The sequence below is a fragment of the Uranotaenia lowii genome, chromosome 3 (genome assembly GCF_029784155.1).
Source record: "Uranotaenia lowii strain MFRU-FL chromosome 3, ASM2978415v1, whole genome shotgun sequence".
Lineage (NCBI taxonomy): Eukaryota > Metazoa > Arthropoda > Insecta > Diptera > Culicidae > Uranotaenia > Uranotaenia lowii.
Window position 1 is genome coordinate 265077911 of NC_073693.1, and position 27104 is coordinate 265105014.

General features: G+C 34.6%; 1 protein-coding gene across 3 annotated transcripts in view; it reads right to left on the bottom strand.

The window, feature by feature from the left end:
* Positions 1-27104, bottom strand: part of LOC129751826 (chitin synthase chs-2) — a 145308-nt gene that overhangs the window by 40034 nt on the left and 78170 nt on the right. For all 3 annotated transcript variants that reach the window (XM_055747561.1, XM_055747557.1, XM_055747560.1), the window contains one exon: positions 15975-16098. In XM_055747561.1, the coding sequence (XP_055603536.1) occupies positions 15975-16078 (104 nt within the window). In that variant the 5' untranslated portion in view covers positions 16079-16098. The remainder of the gene's footprint in view (positions 1-15974; positions 16099-27104) is intronic.

Genomic DNA, 27104 nt, shown 5'->3' on the forward strand with positions numbered 1-27104 from the left:
TTGAATATTGAATAGACACAGACGCACAGTTTCAAAATGTTTTCCATTGTTAGTATTATAATTTAAATAATTAAAGGTAATCGTATTTTAATCTCAGTTCAATTTTGTAATCCTATTCCAAACAAGAAGTATTTAAAAAGTTCTTAATTTTTTCTTTCAAAATAGAGTGATATGACGAAAAAACACTTTAAACTCTACCATAAATTCAAAAAAAAATTTGAATATTGAGTAGTACCTTTCAGTAGCACCTTTAAGTAGGACTCCTCGAGAAATATCGTAGGATTTCCGTATACAGAAGCGTTGTTTTAAAAAGAATCCTTCTAACGAACATTTAAAATTTAATTTCATTCGATAGAAAATCATTTTTGAAGTGGACTTCACAATGAAACAGTATGGTGTTGAATGTAATTTTCGAAGAATAAAGGTTCTTCAAATCGTCTCATTACAAACGTGTCTTCATCCATATTCTTGCAAATATGCTGAAGTAAAATTATTGAATTTGGCACGTTCATCGTCAAGCGCATTTTGGTAGTTTTACTTGCCGGACTCAAAGATATTCTCGGAGCGTTAAAGTTAAGAGAGAGATCACTAAGATTTATTACGTTTGGCAAAACTGAGCGGCTGAGTAAGGGAACGTCAGTCATTTTTTAAGAGACGGGGCCATCAGGAAATACAGCTGTCACCAAAGTTGCCGAAATCACAGAAAATCTGTAATTTCACAGAATTTTTAGCAAATTTTCATCACAGAATCTGTGTCACAGAACACAGAATTTTTAAATTTTCACAGTTTTCACAGAATTTTTAAATTTAGAATGGATTTCCGAAATTATATTTTTTTATTACAGCATCAAATTTAGATTTACTACTTTAAATAAGAAAAGTATGATAAGATTGGTAATGATGATTGATTTTGCCCAACTTAAATGTGAAATAGACCCAATTTATCATAAATTTTCTATGGAATTCGAGGAAATAGCATCACAGAAATCCATCACAGAATTTTTGGGTAAAACCACAGAAAGTCAGAATTATTTTTCTCAAAAACACAGATTTTTTTTTCGGCAACCTTGTGACCGTCACCCGAATATGGCGGTCCCATGGCGACGAACGTGTTAAAATCTCGATTAGTTAATTATTTGGCTGATTCTATGTTCTACAACAATTTCTATGGGACCCTCCCGTTTTGAAAATGGGAGGTATTTTTCAGATAAACAATTCATCTCTCAATTCCTCAGAGTGGGGGAATCTTGGGCCTTTTTTTCATTGATTCATAGATCCTTTATTACAAAAGATAAAATGAAAGAGATAAATGGTATAGTTTTCTACATTTCTAACGTATCATTAGGCATTTTTTTTAAATTTTTTAGTAAATTACTTTCCCTAGTTCTGACTGTGAAAAAAAAAAGAATTTTTATTTTGGGTTTTGAAAATGTGTGGGGAATTGTGGGCCACCATATCCAAATTGATCAAATAACATGCAATGTTTATTAGTTGGCCCAAAACTGTTATTTCATAATTCATGTTGTTATTTGAAAGTTATTTTAGGTGAGGAAAAAAAAGAGATCTGTGTTGTATCGAATAATTTCAAAAACCTGGCTCGCGAACGTTTTGGCAACACTCCTTATACAGGATTTATGTTCGTCTCTATCGCATTGATAAAAATAAACAGAATATTTTTCATAACTCTTCATTTAGCATGAGAAAATTCTACAGATAGGTTTGATGTATTTTAAGTTTTGAACGTGTATAAAAACAATAAAATATAGGTGGTCGAAGATACCCCACATTATGTGGCCCATGATTCCCCACAAACTATGATTTGCAAATTGGTTGCGTTTGAGTGCCTTATTGATAACTTATAGAAAATTCCTTTTCCATGTGAATGAGCATGACAAAACTAAAATCATAAGCATATGAGCATAATTTTGTTATGAATTTTAGAATATACAGAAAAAATGCGTACTCAAAGCTACGACGAAGACTGTTGGATTGAGATTTTAATCTCAATACACAGCTAAGATATGTAGAGTGGTCCACGTTTCCACGTCCCCATGGCCCACGTTTCGCCACTCCCTCCTACTTGAACATGTTTTAGTTCAGTCGGTTCAATGCAATGATAAAACTTTAGCTTTAATAAAACTTAATATTTTCTCATTATTCATTATTCGTTTTCTGTGATCTCTCCTTTTTCAGATGCAAGAGGTTGGTCGATCAATCTAAATGGATAATCTCGTAATATTCAAATTTGATCAAAATCTTTTGAAAATTGTGAGCATTGTGGCTTACGTCACATTAGTTTTTAATTGAACTCCGCCGTTGTAAAAAAAATCAAGAGGTTTTACAACGTAATATATCATCTTGTCATGCCAAATTTAATGAATTTTTGTTCAAAAATTGTTCTAGCTGTTCAGTATTTCACATTGATTTTGTTTAAAAAACACTCAAATGTTAAAAATTTAATGATTTTAATGGCTAAATCATCTTGTCATGTCAAGTTCTTGACTGAACTAAATCTGATCAAAATCACTTAAAAATTGCTATAATTGTGTAATTTTGTATACCGTTTTTTCTAAGAGAAGCCCCCATCTTCTCATTTAAAAACGTTTACCAAAAGCTAAAAATCAGATACTGTGGGGGGCTGGTTGTGAACACCGTGGAGCAGAATGAGCTTTCTTTGAAACATAAGCTTGTAAGTTGTATACTGACTCAACTTCCTTTACAGTCCCATGGAATATATCGGTGACTGCAAGTTTTAGCATAAATGATAATCTTTTAATGGAATGTGTTCTAGGTTGTCATAATGAATCGTAAGACCTGAAACTTTCAAAATTTGAACATTGCAATGGGAAAGTCGGGACCACAATGTTTATTTTTTATGAGACTGTTATGCGAGCATATTCGAGACTATTTTCAAATCTACTCGCATAACAGTTCCATACAGAATATGTTTTGCTCACCAAACCATTTTCTAAGACCTAAATTTGATAATTTTTTATCTTCTAAATGTAGTATCGAAAATAGAAACATTATTTTAGAAAAAAAAAATCGATATAAGTGGAATCTTATCATGATTTTTAGTTGTAAGATATAATTTTCAAAAGATGTGTTAAATTAAAATTTTCAAAAGAAGAAATTCCTTCTTTATTTTTAGCCTAACTTTGAAAACTAATGTGCATAAATCGGCATCAAGTGAATTGAATCTTTTTTAAATGACTTTAAGCGATAAATCAAAGATTGTTTTACCGCAAGAATTGTAAAATAACTACATTCTTGGTATTTCACATATTTAACTGTTATGCGGGTATATTTTACATGGGACAGTCACAAGTTGATATTTTTTTTCGAAATTTCTAGAACAAAATCTCTTTTTTTCATGTTTTATGTGGAAGTCCTATTCTATGTTTAAAATAACGAACTGTCAGGTTGGATTAATGACGAAAATTTATATGGGAATGTTATGCGAGTAGGGGCAGTTGAGAGGTACTGAAACTATACATTACAACACATTACTTATGACAACCCGGTATTCCTCTTGTTCGTATGCACCATTACTGAAAATAAGTACTGATTAATAAACATCAAAATTACCCACCCACCGAGCTGACTAGGATGAATGATTCAACGTAGAAGGGGCCAAATCTACAAATACTAATGGTGTTCTTTTTGTCCCTAGCCATCAAGTTTAAGAAAAAATTAGATTTGACATTGAATAAAGCGAAAAACCAAAATTTGAATGGAAACTTGAGGATTTATGTGTACATTATGTGTGTTTATATTTTATCACAATGATACATCTTACTTGAAAGCTTATTTGCTTGCGCTTGAAAATTAAAGTTTTTTTTTTATGAATTGTTAGTTTTCTAAATATATATTGATGTATTTGAATATGAGATAACTTTTTTGGTAGGAAATAGGTACTCTATATCGTTCCGTTTGCTGGGTAAGTTCGCGACTAATATCATAGAAAAATTTCTCGTAATTAAATACTTTCTCACGCCAAATTTGGTTCCATTTGTTTGTTTAGTTTTCCAGTAATGCTGAAAATAGTAAAGAAGCCCCCTCCTCACTTTCTATATCCTCACTGGAACGAGGGACGAGTACCAAATATTCATAGAACTATTTATCGTACCCAAAAACCCTTCCAAGCCAAATTTGGTTTTATTTGCTCGAAGAGTTTTCAAGTTATGCAACAAAAAAGTTATGAATGCCCCCCTCTTTCCTTCCTGTATCTCCATTGGAAGGGAGAGGGGTCTGAAATAATCATAGAACCATTTCTCGTTTTCCACTAGCCTCTCATGCCACATTTAGTTCCATTAACTTGATTAGCTTGATTGTATGTTTGGACCCCTCCCCCTTTCCTATTTCCAAGCTGGATGGAGGGAGGGGTACAAATTATTCTTAGAAACATTCCTCGTACCCTAGTGCCAAGTTTGGTTTGATTTGCTTCACCAGTTCTCGAGTTATGAAGACTTATAACTTTTATATGTGAGACCTTCTTCTCCTTCCTAGAAGAGGGAGGGGTTCTAAATTATTATGCGTACTTCCGAAGATGCGTACTTTCGAAGATGCGTACTTTCGTTAAAAAGATGGAATCTCATTTTGCCTCGGGTGCTCGTTATGCCCTTATCTCCCCTCATTTTATGGAAATCTGTTCAAATTTTATCAGTTGTGTCTTATTTGCATAGATTCTGTATATTCTTCATTCAGTTTCCTGTTTCTAAGGAAATCAGTTCAAATTTTATCAGTTGTGTCTTATTTGCACAGATTCTGTATATTCTTCATTCAGTTTCCTGTTTCTAAGAGCGCAAGTTGGTTTGTGTTGGGACCTTCATGAATTTTGTATGAGAGCCACTTCCATTTAAAATACACTCAGCCGAAAATGGAGCGTTAAATTCATCTGGATTTTCACGTAGCCACACATTACGCGAATTTTTTCCTCGATTAACGTGAAGTACTTAGAAGGTAATGAAAAACCACTTGATTCTAACTTAAAATTCACGTAGTCAAACAAAAAAGAGACACATTTGATCTACGTGAAAATCCAGTGATTTGTCAATGGCTAATTTTCGTAGGTACAGACCCCGTTCGATTTTGCCGACCCCGAAAGTCGTGTTGCCAAAATCGAATGTTGCCAACATGGAATGGTTTTTTCTCAACGTTTTTTCACTTATTACTACTAGAAAAACTCATTAGCATTATTTTTAGTCAGTTTTTTTATCCTTTTAGTCATTTATTTTCTTATAATGTTTTTGGTGCATTTAGCATTTTTTGTTTGTTTTGTTTGTAATATTTGTTTTTATGCAATATTTGCTATTTTATTCATTCGACATAATTTTTTTTTGTTATTTTTTTGTCATTTTTTAGTCTTTTGTTTGTATTTGTTTTTTTTTTTTAATTTTATCAGATTTTCATCATTTTTGTTATTTTTGAATATTCTTAAATATTTTTTAATTTTTTTGTTCTGGTAGTTTTATTCTATCAACATTTAAGAACGTTAAAACGTTTTTATAATGCTTGTCTAAATTATATTGATCCTGTTTTAGCGAAAACTGTAAGGTAATGTCGTTTCAATAAATCTTTCTTGTGATACATGTGCAAAAATCGGATGTTGCCAAAAAACGAACGGGGTTTGTGAGATTAAAATTTTCTTTCTGTCGTTGTTTTTTACATTTTTTGCTATTTCAAAGGGATTTGAAATTTGCGCAGCTAAGACAGCAAAGCTAACTAGTGAAGAGATAATTGTTGATTCTAAAAGTTTAAAAATGAAGTGCATATATTGTGTTAACTGTTTACTTTGGAATTCTTGTATATTTCACATGATTTTCAGGGTGGCAAAAATCTATCTATATTTACATGTAGCGATCACGGGAATAGTTTTTTGAGTGTAGGAAAGGTCATTGAATTTTGGATACATTGATTTTTTTTCATGTTTGAGTTCCAATTTAGATGAAAACCACTTGAAAATTGATTGAATCGTGTCAATTATTGCACTGATTTTATACATGACCCTTAGATCTGGTATTGGGTTATTTTTCTAATGTAATGAATGTTGAATCACTTCATAATTCTTCGAGTTTTGTTGTAAGAGGTAAGTAAGAGCACAGAGGTCCCATTCAAAATCAATATAGATTTTGAATGGGGCCTTTTACCTCGCTTCACCATTCTAAAAAAGAGTGAGGGTTCAACAAGTTAAATATATCATCTTGTTATGTCAAAACTTGTTTGTGTTTTCATTTGATGGAAAGGTCTCGAAAATTGTGCAATTTGTATGAAATTTAATATTTTATAAGGCACTCTCTGTGATTTGATTTTCCGAGGAACGGCCGTTTTTCAAAACGGCCCCAAACAGTTGATTTTTGACAAAAAAATTTTTTTCTAGATAACACCATATTTCGAAGTTTACCCTCTGCTAAAATTCAGACATAAATTTTCGTCTGAAACAATGCTTCACGCTCCTTTTTTTAAAGTCAAAATTAAGTTTGACCGAGGTTCAAACATAGTTCGATTCTATGAACTTAAATTTTAGCTCCCCTTTTCCTCCTTGCTATGGTTCAAAACGAAGTTCGAACTGCGAACTCAAAACTAATCCCATTCGTGCCATTTTTGCTGAACCGCATTTCGGGTAGCTACGAATAAAGGCATAAAAAAAGTTCAGATTGGAATTCGGTTGTCGAACTCAGTTTTGCGATTGTCCAGCCAAACTCAAAGTTGAGGGCTGCCACTGAAGTGCTGTTTTGACCATGGTCAAATCATAGTTCGATTGTATGAACTAGAGTTGACTTCCATTTTTCCTCCTTGCGAAGGTTCAAAACAGAGTTTAAACTGCGAACTAAAACTAATCCCATTTTTCCTAGGCCAAGGAGCAAAACTGAGATCGATCTAATGAACTAAAAATTGAACCCTCTTTGTGTATGTTGAATTAAAAGTACTTAGCGAGTTCGGCTGCCGATCTGCATTTTTAATAGCTGCCAATAAAAGCATGGAGAAGGTTTAAATTGCAGTTAGGCTGTCGAACTTAAGTTTGAGTACGCCAGTCAGAACTTAGTTTTGCGATTGTCCACCCAAACTCAAAGTTGAGGGCTGCAACTGAAGTGCTGTTTTGAACCAAAACAACTTAATTTTGAGTTTCAAAAAAGGAGCGTGCATGTTAAACTGAAACCATTTAGCAAGTTCGGCTGCCGAACTGCATTTTGAGTAGCTACTTAGCTACAAACAAAGGCATGAAGAAAGTTCAAATTGCAGTTAGGCTGTCGAACTTAGGATTGAGTGTGCCAGTCAGAACTTAGTTTTTGCGATTGCCCAGTCGAATTCAAAGTTGTAACTGAAGTGCTGTTTTGAACCAAAAAATACTTAATTTTAATTTTTAAAAAGGAGCGTGTTCAAACCATGGCAATTAAAACAATTTCATTAATCGACCTACTATTGCTACTGTGTAAGACAACCGTAAACACTTTTTGCTAAAATAAAAGAAAACTAGAGTTAGTTGCCCTAGCTTGGGCCTTTTACGCGGTGGTTTATATAAATCCATGCTTTACTCACAAAAGGACGGGTTATTTGTGTTTTTTAGAAAACCTTTGTTTTGGCAAATAGCAGTATGATAGCATGAAGGAAGAATAAGAGTGTATTTTTTTGCATAGGAGTGTATTAAATATATTCAAACAAAATGGGTTATTTACAATTTCCGGTATTTTAGGACCAAAGAAGGCTCTAGGTTCAAAATAGGCTAACTTTAGTTTAACTTTTAAATGAAACCCCAGAACTAGAAAATAATATGAGGAAAACAAGTAAAATCATCATAAAAACACATTCCAAGTCTTAAAAAATGAATTGATGAACGGTACTTTACCAGCATAAATTTTTAGAAATGCAACATTGTAAATTGAATAAAACTGGTTACCGAAACTGCGTCGGATTAGACCTTATATGCTTCGCCAAATAATACCCCTCTAAGGCGCCACTGCTCCGGAGCAGCCATCGACAGTTTTGCTAACGGGCTGTTTTTCGTACATTCAACTCCGGCTGCTAAAATAGACGCGTTCGTCGATAAGAGCGAAAACATGAAGAAATAAAAAATTTGCTTCACTAATTAAAGCTACCACGCATAAACAATACACATGCCAATTCTCACGTTTCTCTCTCTCAGCAAAGAAGCTACCAATTTGCACCTGCTGATGATTTGATTTGGATAGTTGTAGAAACGACTCCTATTTGTGTGCTTACTCTGTTTACTACCCCCAGCAAGCAATTAATATAAGATGAAGAGCAGCCCTCCCAAAATCTCTGATGATGATTTTTTTTCTTCTACAGGGGTGGTTTTTTTTTTATTTTGAAAAATTGCATATACAGGTACATATGTATTAAACCTAGATACGGTTTGGTGGTTCGCAAATAACTTTCGCAAAAAACCTTTATGCAGAAGTAATTTGATTACTTCAGTGAATTGCACATCAACTTATTCTAGCTACCCATTTAATCACAGGCATGAAGCTGAGTTTTCGAAAGGTTTATTTTTTCTTATGTACAAAAAATGCTAGAAAGTGTTTGTCACAAGAATTTCGACAAAACTATTTGCGAGTGAAAAAGGATTTCTGAAGAAAATTTGGGGTTGCTTTATTGTAACACTTAAAAGTTTTAAAATACTTACTTAGGTGAGGAGTATAAAGCTACTAAACTAAATGTTTGCTTACAAAACCAGATTTCATGTTTTGGGGTTACTTTGATCACTATCGTTTTAACGTATCTTAACATCTTCAAAATTGTTGATTTGATGTCAATTAGCACAGCAGGATCAAAACATCAATAACAGTAATTTTTTGTTTGGACTCAATTAAATTTTTCAACGTTTTTTCTAAGAAACAAATATACTCAAAAGATGGACAATGTTGCTGCATACATTTAGGGACAAAAATTATAAACATTTCTCAATATTTTTTGGCCTCAAAAACAAATGAAATTTTACCTTTATGCAACTCCCTTGGTCCTCTAACTGTTGCTATGTTCTTTTTTTCATTCAAATTAAACCATTGATAGAGTTCTTTGTCATTTGTTCTATACAGGCTTTCTCATAAAAAATGTCCGTTTTTTTATATCCAAAATTATCATAGAATGACCATAAAAATTACATCAAAAACTATTTCTATACATAGGTTTAAAAGTTTAACTTTCATGTAAAACAACCCATTTGCTTCTAAAGGCTATCATTTTATCAGGAGAGGTGTTTGTTTGTGAGTCTTCGAAAAAACAGGTATTTTGGAACTTTAAACCTGCATTTTGAGTTATATAAAAAAAAATTCCAACTATAAACCAAACTTAACCTATTTACGGTAAATATGAAAAAATTAAAATACTTTTGTAATGGCTTTCGTAACTGGGTGAACGAAACGGATCTAGCCAGTTCAAGTGTCTCAGGGAATATTGCATGAAGCGCCGCTGGATAGCCTCTATTCGTTTACCTCCATTCTGGGAAAATGGACACCAAACTGCAGATGCATATTCGAGAATTGAGTGAACTATGCTGCAATACAAGCTTTTTAGGCAGTACACATATTAAAAATCCTTTGCTACGCGAAATAAGAAGCCAAGACTTCTAGAAGTTTTATCAACGATGTAGGGTAACGGACTTAATTTTGATCAGAGGACCAATTTTGGAACATCTTGTCTAGCTCTCTTATAAAACAAATAATCATGAAATATTTTAGCAAATATTGTTGAAGCCCGGGCACTTAGTGTAATGCGCTAATTTTTTTCATTATTAGTTGCTTTATATAAGAGCTAGAAAAGGTGCCCAACTAACATGAAATCGAACATGACAGAAATGATAATCCAAATCGAATATCAAGACATTCTCATTAACCATCGTAAACAAGTTAGAATTGAGTGATTTTCTACTATTCATTTACGACAAGCTTTGCCCAAAAATGGTTGAGTCGGATAGCAGTTTAGTCAATTCGTAAATATGTCTCCAAAAGGTTGGGAATATGCTAATTCGACATTTACGATACGAGTGAACTGATTTACGATAAATGAGTGGTACATCGATTAAAACTCTATCCGATCTCTCTCTTTCTTCCTAGGACCGGTTCGTAAAAATAAAATCTCACATATAGAGCTCTAGCGTGGATTATATCAACTGATGAGTTGGCATCGTAGTAAGATACCGAACTGTGAACTCGGAGGACTGGAGTTCAAATCTCGATCGGGGAATTTTTATTCGTTTTATTCAAATTACTTAAAATCGTTTAATTTGCATTTTGAGGGGCTTGTCATTGTAAATATATTGCCTCCACTTTTGTAGCTATATGCTATTTTGGTATGTTTAATACAATCTTTTCATCCGGTATATTTGTTTGAATAATTCTGTTGTTCCTGCGTTTGCTGGGTGGTCCAAAATAGGTTCCCTGGTCTAAAATAAGTCCATTACCCTAATTCGTATGAGTCTTAAACTCCAGCTGATGGTCTAGGACAGGGGTGAACAACCTTTTGAACCCACGGGCAAATTTGAACTTATTTTTTTGTGGCGGGCCGCACTCAAAATAAAATTTATAAATAACAAACAGGGCTTTACCTTTAAATACCATCATGTCACCATCTACCGCCCTGTTAAGCGGTTTTTCAACTTCAAACATGTGTAATAAAAAAACGACGGCAGATTTTTATTCGCTTTCTTTTCCAATACATCTCAAAACTGCTCTACTTTAAATAAAAAATTTAGTGGAATGCGAAAAATGTACGCTTTTAAAAATAATTAACTAAACGTTGAGGTGTTCAACTGGCCCAATTACCGCCCACTCGACTTTTTCGGGTATCGATAATGTTTTCTTAAGGAAAAACTATCTAACAACACGGAAACCGTTCTTTTTAATATTGTCCATGTAACGAGCTGTCAAAACCATACTTTGGATCTTGAGAGAATACATTTTGTGAAATCTTTCCCGCAAATTTTGTACAAATTTTAACAAAGTGCGTTGACTGACAAAATGATGATTCCCGGCTAACAGCCTCAAGTAATCGGTTACTTTCAGCGATAAAACATCATTTTCTAACGCAATCAAACTAAATGCTTCTTACAATTTACACTTTTGACACAATACATGCATTAAAAACAAAGAAATTGTGCGTGACCGGTAATTAGGAACCCACACTTTTTTTTATACACCAATTACCGCCCATCACTAAACGCTTCAAAAAACAACAACTATTGAAAAAATCGAAAATTTTCCGATGCAAATCTATTCTACAAAAATCAAACTATCGTTTCAAGTCGATTGTAGGACAAATAGGTACTATTTAGTAAACAAACCCCCGTTTTTCCCTAGGAGCACAGTTATGCTTAGTTCGCTAACAGGCGTCGAATTCAATAATTTGACCGGAAACGAAAAACCAAATATTTTATTTCTGGCTATAGTTAGCATAATTAAGTGATGATTTTTCAGTGAAATGGTCGAACAATGATGCCGACACAGAACACAGGTCTTATTTGTGGAGAAAAAATTCCAGTTTTTTCGAAATACACACAAAAGGGTGATTTTGGGCGGTAAATGGTGTCTGGGCGGTGAATGGTGACTTGATGGTAGTTGTTGACAAAATAAAATCTAAAAATGAAAAGATAAAACGATAAAGTTTAAAGAAACTTAAATCTTACAACGATTTTTTTGGTGCAAAGTGGACAACATTCGCCCAAAATTTAATAGCTACAACTCATCATAGTATTTATATCTTGATAATTTTATATTAATCTTAATTTTATAATTAATTTGCACTTCTTTTTGACATAAAACTTTGTTTCCTCATATTGTTGTAACTATTTGTCAACATATCCATTTACAAGTTTTCTGGGACGATATCACAGCGATAGCTAATAGTAAGAATTATATATTCAAGGAAATAACTGTCTTCTCAGCGTTGGACGTTGAATCGTTATTTAACAGTAATTACTTCTTTCTAACAGTATTTTTGTGAAGTTCTTCCACAATATAAAATTGTCTCCAACGTCCCGATCTTTTTCTTACACACGGTGAAAAAGCTGTGTTTTAAAATTAGAATTTTCTTATAAGACTATACATTGAAATGTTGAGCAAGGTTGTCAAAATCATAGGGAAATCCATTATTTCTAAGATTTTGAAGCATATTTCGTCAAAATTACAGTTAGCATTCTAGATTCTAGAATTTTTTTTTACAGATTTCGTTGATTTTTTTCAAAACAATTTAAACACCTTTGGGATAGGATTTATAAAGCTGATATATGAAAGTCTTATGATTTTAGTTATGTGGATTTCGAATTTTAAAGTAAAATAACTAACTTGATCGAATTTGGCAAGATTTTTCAATGATTTTTTTAAACAGCATAAAAAAATGATCAAAGACAAAGAGAACCAAAGAATTACAGTTTTTTTTTCATGAACCCAGAATTTTTTATGCTGGGTCATGCCGATAAGAAATCTAAAATTGTTCCCTCAGGCTTTATTATTGAACTTTTACCTTTATCATTACCTTAATTATTTAAGAATAAAAATAACTTTCTACTAACCTTTTTACGAAAAAAACTAAAATTTTCAAAAAAAAATTATTTGTTGAACATTTCTATCGTATAATTTTATCTTTGTTTAAAATGGAAAAAAAGTGATTTATGTATGACATGAAATTTAAAAATTTATTTATTCCGCCAAACAGTGTAGGCTACATATATATAATAACTTAAACCTAGAGATTACAATGTTCAAATAAGCTTAATAATAATAATTTTTCTTTACATTTACAAAGTCAGGTTCTTCGGTGCCTGTTACCGTAAAAACCTTTTTTCAGCTGCTGTTTTGACATAGTTAAGTCTATATTCTCATAATGTTTATTATAACTATACATTAAACAATTAACAGGACTATATTTTCCATAATCAGTTCGAGTAGAGGTTATAATGAAAAGATTTCTTGTTCTTAAATGACGGCAAGGACAATAAAAGTTTAATTGATTTAGTAGATAAGCAGACTGAACGCGCTGATTAATTATGTCGTTTACAAAACAGATTGCAGCAAACTCTCTTCTTACACTTAATGTTTCCATGTTTATAAGCAGGCAACGTGATTCATAGCTAGGTAATTGGTTCTGAGACCATCCTAAATTTCGTAAAGCGAATAGAACAAATTGTTTCTGGACTGATTCCAAACGGTTTTTATGTAAAATTTGAAAAGGCGACCACACAACGCTACAATACTCAAGAATAGATCTAACATAAGCTGTGTACAATGTTTTTATTGTGTATGGGTCTTTAAAATTATAACTGAAACGTTTTATAAATGCTAACATACCGTTTGATTTCTGGATTATTGAGTTATAGTGATCTACAAAGGTAAGTTTTGAGTCCAATATAACTCCAAGGTCTCTAATCTTGTTGACTCTCTCGACAGGATCATCTCCCAATTTGACAATTTCATATGACTGACATTTTCTTCTGGTAAATACAATATTTGAACATTTTGCCACGTTAAGTTTGAGCAGACTTTTAATGCACCATTTGTTAAATACATTAACTTCGTTTTGAAAGATTCTAAAGTCTTCTTCGCTATTCACTTTCATATAAAGTTTCATATCATCAGCATAAATTAGCACATTTGACCAGTGATCATCTGTAGTCTTTCGATTTTTCGTTTGCTATTCTAACTTGCTTTTTGAGATTTTCATTTTGAAAGTGGTTTTTTCAATTTTATATTACGCAAGTATAAATAATATTATACTTATGTTTTGAAAAGAACACAATAAATGCTCAAAATGCTAGAAAAAAGTTAAAAAGTTGAATGATTTAGGGGCGTCAAAATTTGGTCAATATCAACTTTACGTATTTCTTTCAATTTTGCATTTGAAAAACCTGAACACCCCTCATTTTGAAGGTGTGTGTGTGTAGAATGTTGCTTCTATTTTGATTTTGGAATTCACTCTTCAGTTGTCAAAATGCCGTCCAAGAAAGAAGAGCAGCGTATCAAAATTTTGCTCGCGCATCGCGAAAATCCAAGCTACTCGCACGCAAAGCTGGCAAAATCGCTAAAAGTTGCCAAATCAACCGTTACAAATGTAATTAGAGTGTTTGGGGAACGTTTGTCGACAGCCAGGAAGTCTGGATCGGGGGGAAATCGAAAACCGGAAGCTGCTGTGACGAAAAAGAGAGTTGCCGGTAGTTTCAAGCGAAACCCTAACCTCTCTCTCCGAGATGGCGCAAATAAGCTGGGTGTATCGTCTACAACCGTTCATCGAGCCAAAAAATGAGCCGGACTATCGACTTACAAGAAGGTAGTGACTCCAAAACGCGATGATAAACAAAATACGACGGCCAAAGCGCGACCCCGAAGGCTGTACACGACGATGCTGACGAAGTTTGACTGCGTGGTAATGGACGACGAAACCTACGTCAAAGCCGACTACAAGCAGCTTCCGGAACAGGAGTTTTATACGGCAAAAGGAAGGGTAAAGGTAGCAGATATTTTCAAGCACATGAAATTGTCAAAGTTCGCAAAGAAATATCTGGTTTGGCAAGCCATCTTTACCTGAGGCTTGAAAAGCAGCATTTTCATAGCTTCCGGGACTGTCAACCAAGAAATTTACGTGAGAGAGTGTTTGAATAAACGTCTGCTGCCTTTCCTAAAGAAACACGGTTGTTCCGTACTGTTTTGGCCGGATTTGGCATCTTGCCCTTACGGTAAAAAGGCCATGGAGTGGTACGCCGCCAACAACGTGCAGGTGGTTCCCAAGGACAAGAACCCTCCCAACACGCCAGAGTTCCGCCCAATTGAGAAATACTGGGTTATTGTCAATAGGAACCTAAAGAAGACCAAAAAAACTGCTAAGGATGAGCAGCAGTTCAAGGCAAACTGGCTTTCTGCGGCGAAAAAGGTGGACAAGGTGGCTGTACAAAATCTGATGGCAGGGGTTATTTCTTGCTAGTTAACAATTTATCGTAGAAAAAGTTAAATTCAAAAATTAAAAAAAGAAATAAATTTTATCTGAGAAGAGCTTCGCGAGCCGCACAAGAAGGTCTCGAGGGCCGAATGACTCGGTCTCGAAATGACCGCACATTTACATCGGTTCAGAGACAGGCATTTGGTGTTTGTATATGTAGATTTTCTGAGGTTTCTCTGGTTTCCCGAAACTTTAAATTTGTCAAGGTAGTAAATTCGAAGTTTTTAATTTAATAAATATTTTTTGACGTCTGATGATGGGTGAAGCAATGTAACCCGAAACATCACGTGAAAATAAATTCGCTATTTTACTCATCGAGAAATATCAATAAATGTAAAATATAACGACAACCGGTCATTAAATTATTTTCATTGTTATACGTTTGTTTTCTTTTTTAATGCAACGAATCTAAATTGTGGTAACCCTTAATATTTCAAAAAACCATTGTTTTGATAAATTCATAGAAATTTTTCAACTCAAACCAATCAATTACTCGTAATATCAATATTTTCGGACACAGCTCTACTTGACTTGACAGTTTTGCAAGATTCTTAAAATGAACAATCTAATTTTTAGCATCTGAAAAAATGAAGCTTATTTATTTGCTTTTAGTGCTGATCCACTAAGTTAAAAACCGATATATTCAGCTGAAGCTCAAAACATGTAGCTCGCACGAGTTTGTCTACCTTATAGCGCTAATTGAAAGTGAAAGGACATTTCGGTATGGAACCAGTTGTTGGTCAACCAACTTCTCCTCTAGACGGAACAGCTGTCGATGGTATGACAGACAACTGTATACGATACAGTCAAGGTCAGGTGAAATGTCAAAAATTTAATGACGCGATGCCTAGCGCAAAAAGCAATCCCGTTGACCTTCAGGGTCACTTTTGGATGTTTGTTTTGGTAGGTAGCTTCATACATACATACATACATACATATGACAGAATTTGTGGTCAACTTGTCGTTCTACTAATTAGACTTTTGATAAAGTGTTAAATTATGAATATTTTACTGATGGTTTTACAACTTACCTCCCGCCATAGATGTCGTGCGTCAGTGGGGTGCTCTCATCGTCGGAAAAGTTGTCATCGCTCTCGTTTTGTGCTGCCAGAGGTCGATGTCTGATAGCAGACATCCTCTCGGCGGCGAACGCCTCTGCAAATAAAAGTTCAGAAATAGAATGGGATGAGAAAAGTGAGATAATATATACGATTAGTTGGTTAATTGATTCTTCTTCTTCGCGAGTGACTTCGCACAGTTTGTTTGTTGCGCGAAAAACTTCCGCCACACTGCCCAGTCATTAAGCCTAAAGTGGAAGTTGAGTCTAAATCTGGTTTGACGTGTGACATTTCGATTTGATGGAATGTTTGACGGGATGGGTGGAAGTGTAGTGTTCATTCAAAGTGATCGACCTGATGATGGTTGAAAGTATATCGTCTCTGATAAGTAAGACGTAAGCCATTTCTTGTTTATTTGAATTGTTGTTGGAATATGTATAAACCTATTCCAATTTGGGAATACAAAGTTGCAGAATTGGACAGTAATGGAGGCTTTATAGCTAGTCTTCATTTTCACCCAGCTTTAGCTTTCATTTAAGTAAACATTTTTTCTGAAAGAATATTCGTCGCTGAAAACATCTTCTGGACTTTTTTTTGCATATATTCTATGATGCAGTTTTTATATTTGAAGTATAAATATAAATTGTTGTATATTTGGCAAAATTTTCAACCAAACTATTCTAATGCAATTCACATTAAGTGAGCATTTGAAAAATGTACTATTTTGATGCAACTTCTCTAAACAACAAAACTATTTAAACCGAGAAATAATCAGGAAGCATAACACAATGACCGAACACCAGAAAAAGAATAATTTTCTCAGCCATAACTTAACGGTAGGAAACTTCCTTCTGCCATGATGCTGTTAACTGACGAGAATCAGACCTCTTCGTTGCTAGTATCTTGTTGATTTATGGGTAAGATAGAAGCTTGACGAAGTTTTATGGAAAAATAATACAACCAAATCAACAATTGAGATAGTTGATGCATTGGCATTGAAAACATATTTATGATTTGGGTTTTCCTACAAATTTAAACTGTAATTGTGGGATTTTAAAGTAACATTAACATCAGTGTTTATTTTAAGTTTTAGCTTTATATGGGAAAATGTAGAACTTTTTTTTCTGAAATATCAGCAAAACAATTTTTTCATTTGTGGAACTAAGCCATGCAAAGTTTTTTGTTCCCATTTATGATTTTTTTCAGAAACGTTTTCTGTTAATCAACTTTACTGAAGACCGTAGCATCGTTTCTTCTGAGGAAAAGCAAAGTTGTAAGGTTACGAATAGGGGTAATATATCTAGATCATAGGTCGGCAACCTGCAGCTCGCGAGCCGCATGCGGCTCTTTGGATGAATAACTGCGGCTCTTTAGCTCAATGTTTTAAAATTTTGAAAATCCTCGAAATTTTCTAGAGTAAACGGACGTAACAAATGTTCCTTCAGTTCAGATAATATTTCCCAGGATTCAAAAAGAAACCAAAAACTACTATAGAACAAATTAACAGCAACTTGTCAGTTTGCAATCAAGTTGAGATTTAGCAGTTAATGTCCTTCATAAAAGTATGATATAGCATTTGGAAGCCTGAAGAATTTTTTCGCTGGCACGGGAGGTTTTCCGTTGAATTTGATTTTCTGATTTAATCGGATAAAAACCGAGCATTTTTTAATCGTCAAATAAAGTCCTCACTGTTAAGATTATGAAATTGAGTTTGTTTTTCTTGAATTGAATATTTAAAAAATAAATTTGCTTTACCACCGTTCTGATCAAATATGAGCACATCTGATGATGATTTTAATAATGCTTTGAATACTGATAATAATTGTTTTTTGCATTAAAATATCCTTCTTAAAACATTTTGTTATCAAATTTTTCAAATATTGAATTCCATCTCTCAATGTTCCTTTTCAAATAAATGAAAAAAATCAACTTCGTTCTAATTTTGAACATGAGTTCAAGTGAACAAAATTTTCAAGTTTGTTAAAAAATATTTTTTTTAAACCGGGAGCTGAGTGCTGGTCGAATTTAAGAATTTCATTTATAATATGAATATTTTCAGGTATTTATTCGAAGGAGAAACTTTATTTGGTAAAGAAGCATTTTCTTCCATAAACTTAAATATATCTTCGAACAACTTTTTTTTTTGTAAGATTTATTATTGTTATGGAAGATCCGAGATAGCCATCAAAACTTACATTGGACCCCAGCATATTTCTACATCGTCGATTGAATCTATTCTTGACGATTTCAAAAATCCAAGATACACTGAAATACAGCAAATCTGTCAAGAATTAAAAGTATCTTTAAAATATTTTTTGACTGTTTGAAATATTTGAAATTGTTTTGTTTTGAATAATTGAAAAATTAGAATAAATTAGTCACACAACGAATCTTATATTATTAAAATTGGTTAACATTTTCGGCCAGGGAAACGCCAACAAACTACTATAATGTTTAACATTACAAATTTGCAAGTGAAAACTGAGAATCCATTCAACAAATAAAAATATCTGTTTTAAAAAATCAAATAGATTAAATTCCAAATCCCTAATTGTATAAAAATTTAAAATATGAATTTGTGATTAAAATTCATAGAAACTTTGACAGAAGGATCAATTTGAATCTATGATATATTTGAGACTCAGAGGTTTAGACTAAGGTTGCCAGATTTTTTTCCATTCCCATCCGGGCCTAGCAATTCCGGGCATTTTTTCAAAAAAACCTGGCAAAATCCGGGCATGGCTTTCAATTTTTCAAATCCAAAAACCGGGCAAAAACCGGGCAAAATTCAGGTGTTATTATATATAAAAGCAAAGAAAAAATGCAAAAAATATGAAATTAATATTTTTATAATGTAATTGCAGACTTTCAAAAACTTTTTGGAACACTTAAATAGTTAATGGTTTATAAAAGTAAATCAGCGAAATTATTTGAAACAACCGTTGAAAATTTCCATACCGTTAATCGATTTTGCTGAAACTCACTCAAAAACTTTGATTTTTTTTTTATTTCTTTGTGAAAATTGTGAAAAAATCAGGGCAATATCCGGACTTTTTTCACGATATCCGGGCAACCGGGCAGGACCGGACTTTCTCAAAATTTTGCATCAAATATCCGGGCAAACCCGGATAAAACAGGGCAATCTGGGAAGCTTAGTTTAGACATTATTTTTAAGATTTCATTAGTATGGAGAAGAAACAACTTGGAAGGGTCACGATTTTGAACAGAATTGAGAATTTAAACTTAAATTTTTGTTATCGGAAAATATTTTTTTTTTTAAATTTTATCAGAAATCAAAATGCTCGGAATGCTTGTCATGAAAAATATTAAAAAAAGTTTTATAGCCAAATTTTATAGACCACATCTCGCGACCAATTGTTAAATTTTGTAAAATTTTGACTAATTGTTTTCAATCCGTAAAATGAGCATTTATGAATTAAAATTTGTTCGTTTATTTATTCTAAGACCCGGAAAATATTTATCCATTTAAAATGATTGTTTTTTTTTTTGCGCATATCAAACAAATGAACCTCAATGGATTTTAACGGATGTTCAAAACCAAAATAAATTTATGGCTTATTTGTAGAATTTGAAGACAAAATAATGGTGACAAACCCTCGTATAGTTTTTTATATTAATTTACATCTTGTAGTATGCATTTTTATGATATAAAATTTTCAATGCTTCTTTTTAATATTTCAACAGAACACATCGAAAGTCTTTTTTTATCTGGGTATAGGTGTTAGGAATGAATTGCACCAAAGTTTAAAATGATAAATTTTATCAGGTCAGAAATGTAAACCGCCAACATTTCAATGTTACTAAGCTGTACCCGTTATGAAAATGTATTGATTCAGAAGAAAGAAAATCGCATCCGTTTGCCAATAAAACAACGAAAATCTGTGGCGTTGTGAAAAAGGATAATAAAACTGAGTTAACATCAGGATGCAATGTATCTTAGCGATCACCATTATTTGTAGTAAGGATAAAATGAATTGCGGCTCTTTGAAACTTGGACATTTCCATAATTTGCATTTTTTGGCTCTTCCGTCTCAAAAGGTTGCCGACCACTGATCTAGATGATAAAAAAATCAATTCAAACTGACATCACTGCTGGTGCCAAGATAGGTATTGCTTATAAAGTAGTCGTGCATGGCGGTTGCTCAGAAGAAAAAAAAACATTTTTTTTAGAACGAAGTATCAAAACTTTACTTAAAAACCTTAAGTTTAGATTGACGTATGTAAACGTTACTTAGATGGGCTAAATAATGTTTTAGGAATTGAAGATGTTTTAATTTAAAAAAAAAGGATTATGGCGATTTTAATAGGCCAGATGGTATTTTGATTGTTTTTACACGTTTTCCTGTATTATATTATGATTCGGAAACTTTTACACAGCGGATTTGAAAACAAAATCTTATCTTAATCTATTGACAGATTTTAAATTGTATTTAAGGCTTCCAAAATACCTTTCATGATTATTTTTGCAAAACTTGTTAAAAAAAAACGTTTTGAAGGCAAAAATAAGAAAGAGAATTATAACACAATTTGTTTTTGTTTTTTGGTTTGATTTGCCAAATAAGGTGAATAAATCCTGGCAATTTTTCGATGAATCCAGACAACCGAGCCGGCTGGACTGTTTTCAAATTTTTCATTAAATAGCCGGGCAAACCAGAATAAACCGGGCAATCTGGCAACCTTGTTGTAGTAGTAATTGTCTTCAAAATAGAAAATCTATATATATAAAAATGAATTTCTGTCTGTCTGTCTGTCTGTCTGTCTGTCTGTTTCCTATAGACTCGAAAACTACTGAACCGATTTGCGTGAAACTTGGCAGATGGGGGTATTGGAGGCCGGGGAAGGTTCCTATAATAGTTTGGGACCCCTCCCTATTCCTGGAAGTGGGGAGGGGGTCTTTCATTCAATAGTAATAAGTCGTCATAACTCGAGAATTGATCAAGCAAATCAAACCAAACTTGGCATGGGTGGGAACTTGGCTACAAGGAATATTTCTAAAAATATTTGGAACCCCTCCCTCCTTCGAGTGAGGAGATAGAAAGGGGGGAGGGGGCCTACCTTACAATTTTGTACAGAACTGGAGAACTAATCAAGCTAATGGAACCAAATTTGGCATGGGAGGGTAGTGGAATACGAGAAATGGTTCTATAATTATTTCAGACCCCTCCCTCATTCCAGTGGAGATACAGAAAGGAGGGGTGGGGCTTTCATACCTTTTTTATTGGATAACTTGAAAACTATTTGAGCAAATGAAACCAAATTTGGCTTGGAAGGGTGTTGAGGTACGATAAATAGTTTTATGAATATTTGGTACCCCTCCTTCTTTCCATTGAGGAAAATGAAAGCGGGGAGGAAGCTCCTTTACAATTTTCAGTATAACTGGAAAACTAATCAAGTAAATGGAACCAAATTTGACGTGGGAAGGTATTTGATTACGAGAAATGTGTGTATTGTAGTTTGAGAACTCTTCGTTCTTACAGTCGGAAAATCTTAAGAGTGGAGGGTGCTCCCATACAATTTGTTTCATCACATGGGAACTTTCCCAGCAAATGGAACGAAGTTTGGCTTGGGAGGGAATTTGAACAGAAGGAATGTTTCTGTGAATATTTGGTACTACTGCCTCCTTCCAGTGGGGTGATTGGAAATAAAGGGGGGAGGGGGGTCCTTTAAATTTATTCACATAGCTTGAGAGCTAATCGAGCAAATGAAAACAAATTTGGCATGGGAAAGCATTTGGATACGTAAAATGGTTATTTCTTCTTTTGAGACTTCTTTCTCCTTTAATTGGGGATACAGTTAGGGAAGACGGGAGTACACATACGATTGTTTTGCATCTAATTTTTCTAACAAATGGAACCGAATATGACTTGGGAACAATCATACAATCGAGCAAATGGAACAGAATTTAGCATAGGAGTGTATTTAAATACACGGAATGTTTGATCTTGATCCCCACCTTCCAGGTAGAAGATAGGTTGGAAGAGGGGCTCTGATACAAATTTTTTAGCATAACTTGACAACTTATAAAGCAAACGAAACCAAATTTGGCATTAGAAGGTATCCAAGCACAAGAAATGTTTTTCCGGTGGTTTTCAGTGGAACGATAAAAAGGGGAGAGGGTCACTCATACCTTTTTTTTTTTTAATATTTCGATAATTAATCGAGAAAATGGAACCAAATTTACATGGGAGCATATTTGTGTACGGGCAATGTTTCTTCGATGGTTTTAGGCCCCCTTATCTTATATACACACATATACATATACATATCTTATATACATATATAAAATGGAGAGAGGGTCATCCAGTTTTTGAATAGCTCGAGAATTTATAGCGAAGGAAGACATATATGATATGGGATCGTATTTGTATACAAGAAGTGTTTTTCTGATGTTATGAGACTCCCCTTCTTTCCATTAGAGATATAGGAATCGGTAAAAGGGTCACTCTCCCAATTTAATTTGAGAACGAATGGGTAAAATAAATGTCCCTTGACGTTATTTTGATTCATAAAATGTTCTATGAAAGCTTGAGACCCACTCCATATTAAAAAGGGACAGCGAAGATCCATATATAAACAAAATATTTTGACATAAGTTTATAACATTTAAATAATTTTTTGATTGAATTTAAAATTTTGTGCAAAAAAATGAAAAGTTGAATAACTAGGAACCAGAAATCTCAATAAATTTTGGAAGGTGTAGCAAAGCACACCGGGTCAGCTAGTTAACCAATAAAACATATAAATATGTCAGTTAGTTTGGTATTTTTCTATCTCGAGTAACTGTTTAGTTGAAAAAAACGTTTACAGCAAATTCCGGAATAAGTCTGGTTTGGAAGTTTCTGTCACCAGAAGAATTCGATTTCAAGTTATTATGATTAGTGTGTACAGTTTCTAATTTGAGAATAATGGAGGAAAATAAGAAGAATAAAGATAAAAAAATCATTTATCGTTAAAAAGACATGTGAAAAATAAATAATCTCGACGAATGAGCAGATCTTCGTATCAAGAAAGGAAAAAACACCAATAAAACCGAATTATACCTTTAAAGACAATTCTAAGCATTCCAGATTTTTTTTAACCTTGTTAGATTTTTCAGCTTGTTGTGCCAAAGTTTGTTTCAATTTACGAAGGAAAATAGTTTTATATACATATAAGGAGTGTATTCGGAAAAAATGCAACACTTGGTTTTGTGAACAATTTTTGAATTCATGAATGGAAATTAATGAAATTTTAAGTGATGCTACCTTGTGATGTAATGTGTATGTGTGCAAAATTTAGTGACACTCTGTCTAGTGGTTTTTGAAATAGCGTTCAATACAGAAACTTATCGACAAATTTTTTGGGTAGGATCGAGAAAACTTCAGAAAAGTCCCAGTGGTACACCCAAAACAGCTGAGGACGATCTATTCGACCTGAAGTAAGGTTGTAAGATTGTCCCGTTTTATCCAGGTTTGCCCGGAGATTTAATAAAAAATTTGTAAACAACCCAGCCCGGCCCGAATGCTGGATTTCATCAAAAAATGCTCGGATTTTGCCCTTATTTATGCACTTTATTTGGCAAATCTAACAAATAAAAATCAAATTGTGTTGTCCATTTTTTATTCATGCATTCAAAACGAAATTTTTTGAACTAAGTAGTTTTATTAAAATAATCATGACATATTTTATGGAAGCTTTTTGGATTTAAATCTGTCGATAAGTTTTGATGAAAAAATGTTTTGTTTTCATTTTTTTTTAAATTTTTATTTAGTAATTTCCGGGTTTTGACCAACTTAGGGTGAATATTGCCCGGGTTTTTGGTTGTCAATTTTGAAATGCCTAGATTTCTTCAGGTTTTTATATCAATTGCTCGGATTTGCGCGGCTTTTGATACGTGCTGAAAAAACTCTGGCAACCTTACAATAATGTTAATATGATAAACCGTTTAAAGAGTTATAAAGGAATTTAAAGTGAGCTAAAATTTTAATAAAAGTGAAGATGATTGTTTCCATTAGCGAAGAAATGACAGAGGTTTTAGCAAGCGCAATCCGAATATTTCAATGAAGAAAGTGATGAAAAAGTCTTATTTTTCTGATATTACCTAGCCTGGCCTGACTTCATTTCTCGAAGGCAGAAATGCTGCCCACTGTTAAAATAAACAAAATACGGTTGTCAAATCGTGCGCAAAAGAAGTGGACCGCTAGTGGGGAGATATTTTGAAAAAAAAAAAAAGAAATGAACAGCAAAACGAAGTTTTTAGCGGGCACCTGACTAGTTTACAGCCAGAAACTTCTCGTTGACAAGTCTCGACTATATTTTTCGGGGCTAAACAAGGAGGAAAAAAAATGAAAAATTTGAAGTCTAGTACTGGAGGAGGTGACGATCTGTGGAAGCTGCAAATAATAAGTGTTGCAGTGTTTCATAACGATTGACACGATGAACCTTTTTCCCTGCAACCTCATGTGGAATGTCTTCAATGCGAATCTGCCGAGGTCCATCTCCTGGTTCGCAAAAATGTTAACGTCTCCACGCTTAGGTCCATTTCATTCAAAGTTGGTGTGGATCCTAAGCTCAAGGACGCTGCACTTTCCCCGAGGACTTGGTCAGCAGGGGTTCTATTCCGGGAATTCGAGGATTTGGGAACAAAAAACTCGATAACCCAAGCTGTCACGCTGCCACCTATCTCGTCGATGAGGTCAACTCCAGGTGGTTCGACAACTCCAGTCACGCCGCTTCATTGACCGCCACAACCGTAGACTCAATGTTCTCTGACAGCGGGCCCTTGATGGCCTCGACATCGAATGCTTTTAGTATTTCCATAAAATCTTCGTGTCTCTCGTCGTCCGAACTGAACCCGCCCGCGTCCCAAGGATTTCTTTTCCGGGGTGCAACAAAGCCAGCACTACGGAGACCGCCGAGCCCGTCGGATCAGTCGCGCTGCTTCCCGCCCTCATCTTCAGTCGTCCCAGCCCTGAGTTCGATTGTGGTGACGAGATTCTCCAGTCTGATCTTATTGGCAAGTATCCTTTAATATCGAGAACATTTTCTGTGCGTGACAAAACCTCACCTTCCAACAGTTTCGGTGCCGTCGATCAATCAGCTGCCGCATTACGGGTTCCATCACCCACCGGGACGCAACAAATCTGGCCTTTTGGGGACCGCGGAGCCCTTCGTCTCAGTCGCGCCGTTTCCAGCCAGCGTCTTCAGTCGTCCCGGCCCTGAGTTCGTCTGTGGTGATGAGGCTTTTTTCCTGACTCCTGTCAGGCTTATCTTCCAAGCTTCGCTTGACCAGGCCACCTTCCCCTCACTGTGGAAAGATGTCAATAATTACCGTGGAATTTCAGCTTTGTGTGCTATAGCCAAACTTTTCGAATTGATGGTTTTAGATCCCATTTTCATGTTCTGTAAGCATAACTTCTCCAACGACCAGCATGGATTTATGCCTCATCGCTCAACTACAACTAACTTACTGACCATTACCTCGTTTGTGCATGAAAGTTTTGCAAAGAAATCTCAAACTGATGCCATCTATACCGATCTGTCTGCCGCATTCGACAAGGTGAACCATGATATTTCCATCGGAAAGCTCGCACGTTTAGGATTTTGTGGATCTCTTCTTGGCTGGTTCCGCAGTTACTTAACTGGACGTAAATTGACAGTTCATACGGGGAACTGTTTTTCCAGGCAGTTCTCAGCTTCATCAGGCGTGCCTCAGGGAAGTCATCTAGGACCATTAGTATTCCTGATCTACTTCAATGACGTGCTGCAACTTCTCGAAGGACCAAAATTTGCGTATGCCAACGACTAGAAACTGTTCTACTCTATCAATGGCCCCGAAAATGTGAACTTCCTGCAAAACCAGTTTAACTTCTTTGCCTCCTGGTGTGATGCCATTCGCCTACCTTTAAACCGTAGTAAATGCGCAGTGATATCAATTTCCCGCAAACGACGCCCGTTCTCAGCCGTTTAATTCCTTGGAAACGATGCAATCTCTCGAGCTCAACACGTGAAAGATCTTGGTGTGATTCTTGACGTGCAGCTGGATTTTAAGATTCATACCAACTATATCTCTCTATAACACTCGTACTCTTTTGGAAGTTCTTCCACTTAGCGTCCGACCTCGAGGTTTGAGGAATCGGGATCTCCAGCTCTTCGTTCCTCTTAGACTGAACAATTACGGGGCTTCTCAGAGCAATTTGATTTTGACGTTTCGAAGGTTGTATTCCTTTTCTTTGTTTGTTGGCTTTTCAGTCAAATATAAATAAGATTGTAACAATATTGTTTACATTACGTCCGACGTTTCGGCCTTGAGTCTTGGCCTTCTTCAAAGGAAATCTATAATTTATTTTCAATACATTTAAAATCTTTTTTACAAATTGTTTATCCTAAATGTTGTACTTACTATGTATCATACTGTACTGTACTAGGTGGTATCGTCTGTGCTTAAAAGCTTCCGGATGGGTTGCCCTATGTGAAAATACACAGTGATTGTTTTCTGTGTTGACTTTGCTATAGGGTACGTTACCAACTTGATCGGTGATGAGGAAATGATTTTTAGAGAACTGCGTCCACTTAAAAATTAGATAATTTGCGGGAAACTATTTTTAGTAATGGTTAACTTTTTGTTTACTTTGTGCATTGATGTATGTTTATGTGTGTGTGTGTGTGTGTGTGTGTGTGTGTGTGTGTGTGTGTGTGTGTGTGTGTGTGTGTGTGTGTGTGTGTGTGTGTGTGTGTGTGTGTGTGTGTGTGTGTGTGTGTGTGTGTGTGTGTGTGTGTGTGTGTGTGTGTGTGTGTGTGTGTGTGTGTGTGTGTGTGTGTGTGTGTGTGTGTGTGTGTGTGTGTGTGTGTGTGTGTGTGTGTGTGTGTGTGTGTGTGTGTGTGTGTGTGTGTGTGTGTGTGTATGTGCGCGCGTGTGCGTGTGTGTGTGTGTGTGTGTGTGTGTGTGTGTGTGTGTGTGTGTGTGTGTGTGTGTGTGTGTGTGTGTGTGTGTGTGTGTGTGTGTGTGTGTGTGTGTGTGTGTGTGTGTGTGTGTGTGTGTGTGTGTGTGTGTGTGTGTGTGTGTGTGTGTGTGTGTGTGTGTGTGTGTGTGTGTGTGTGTGT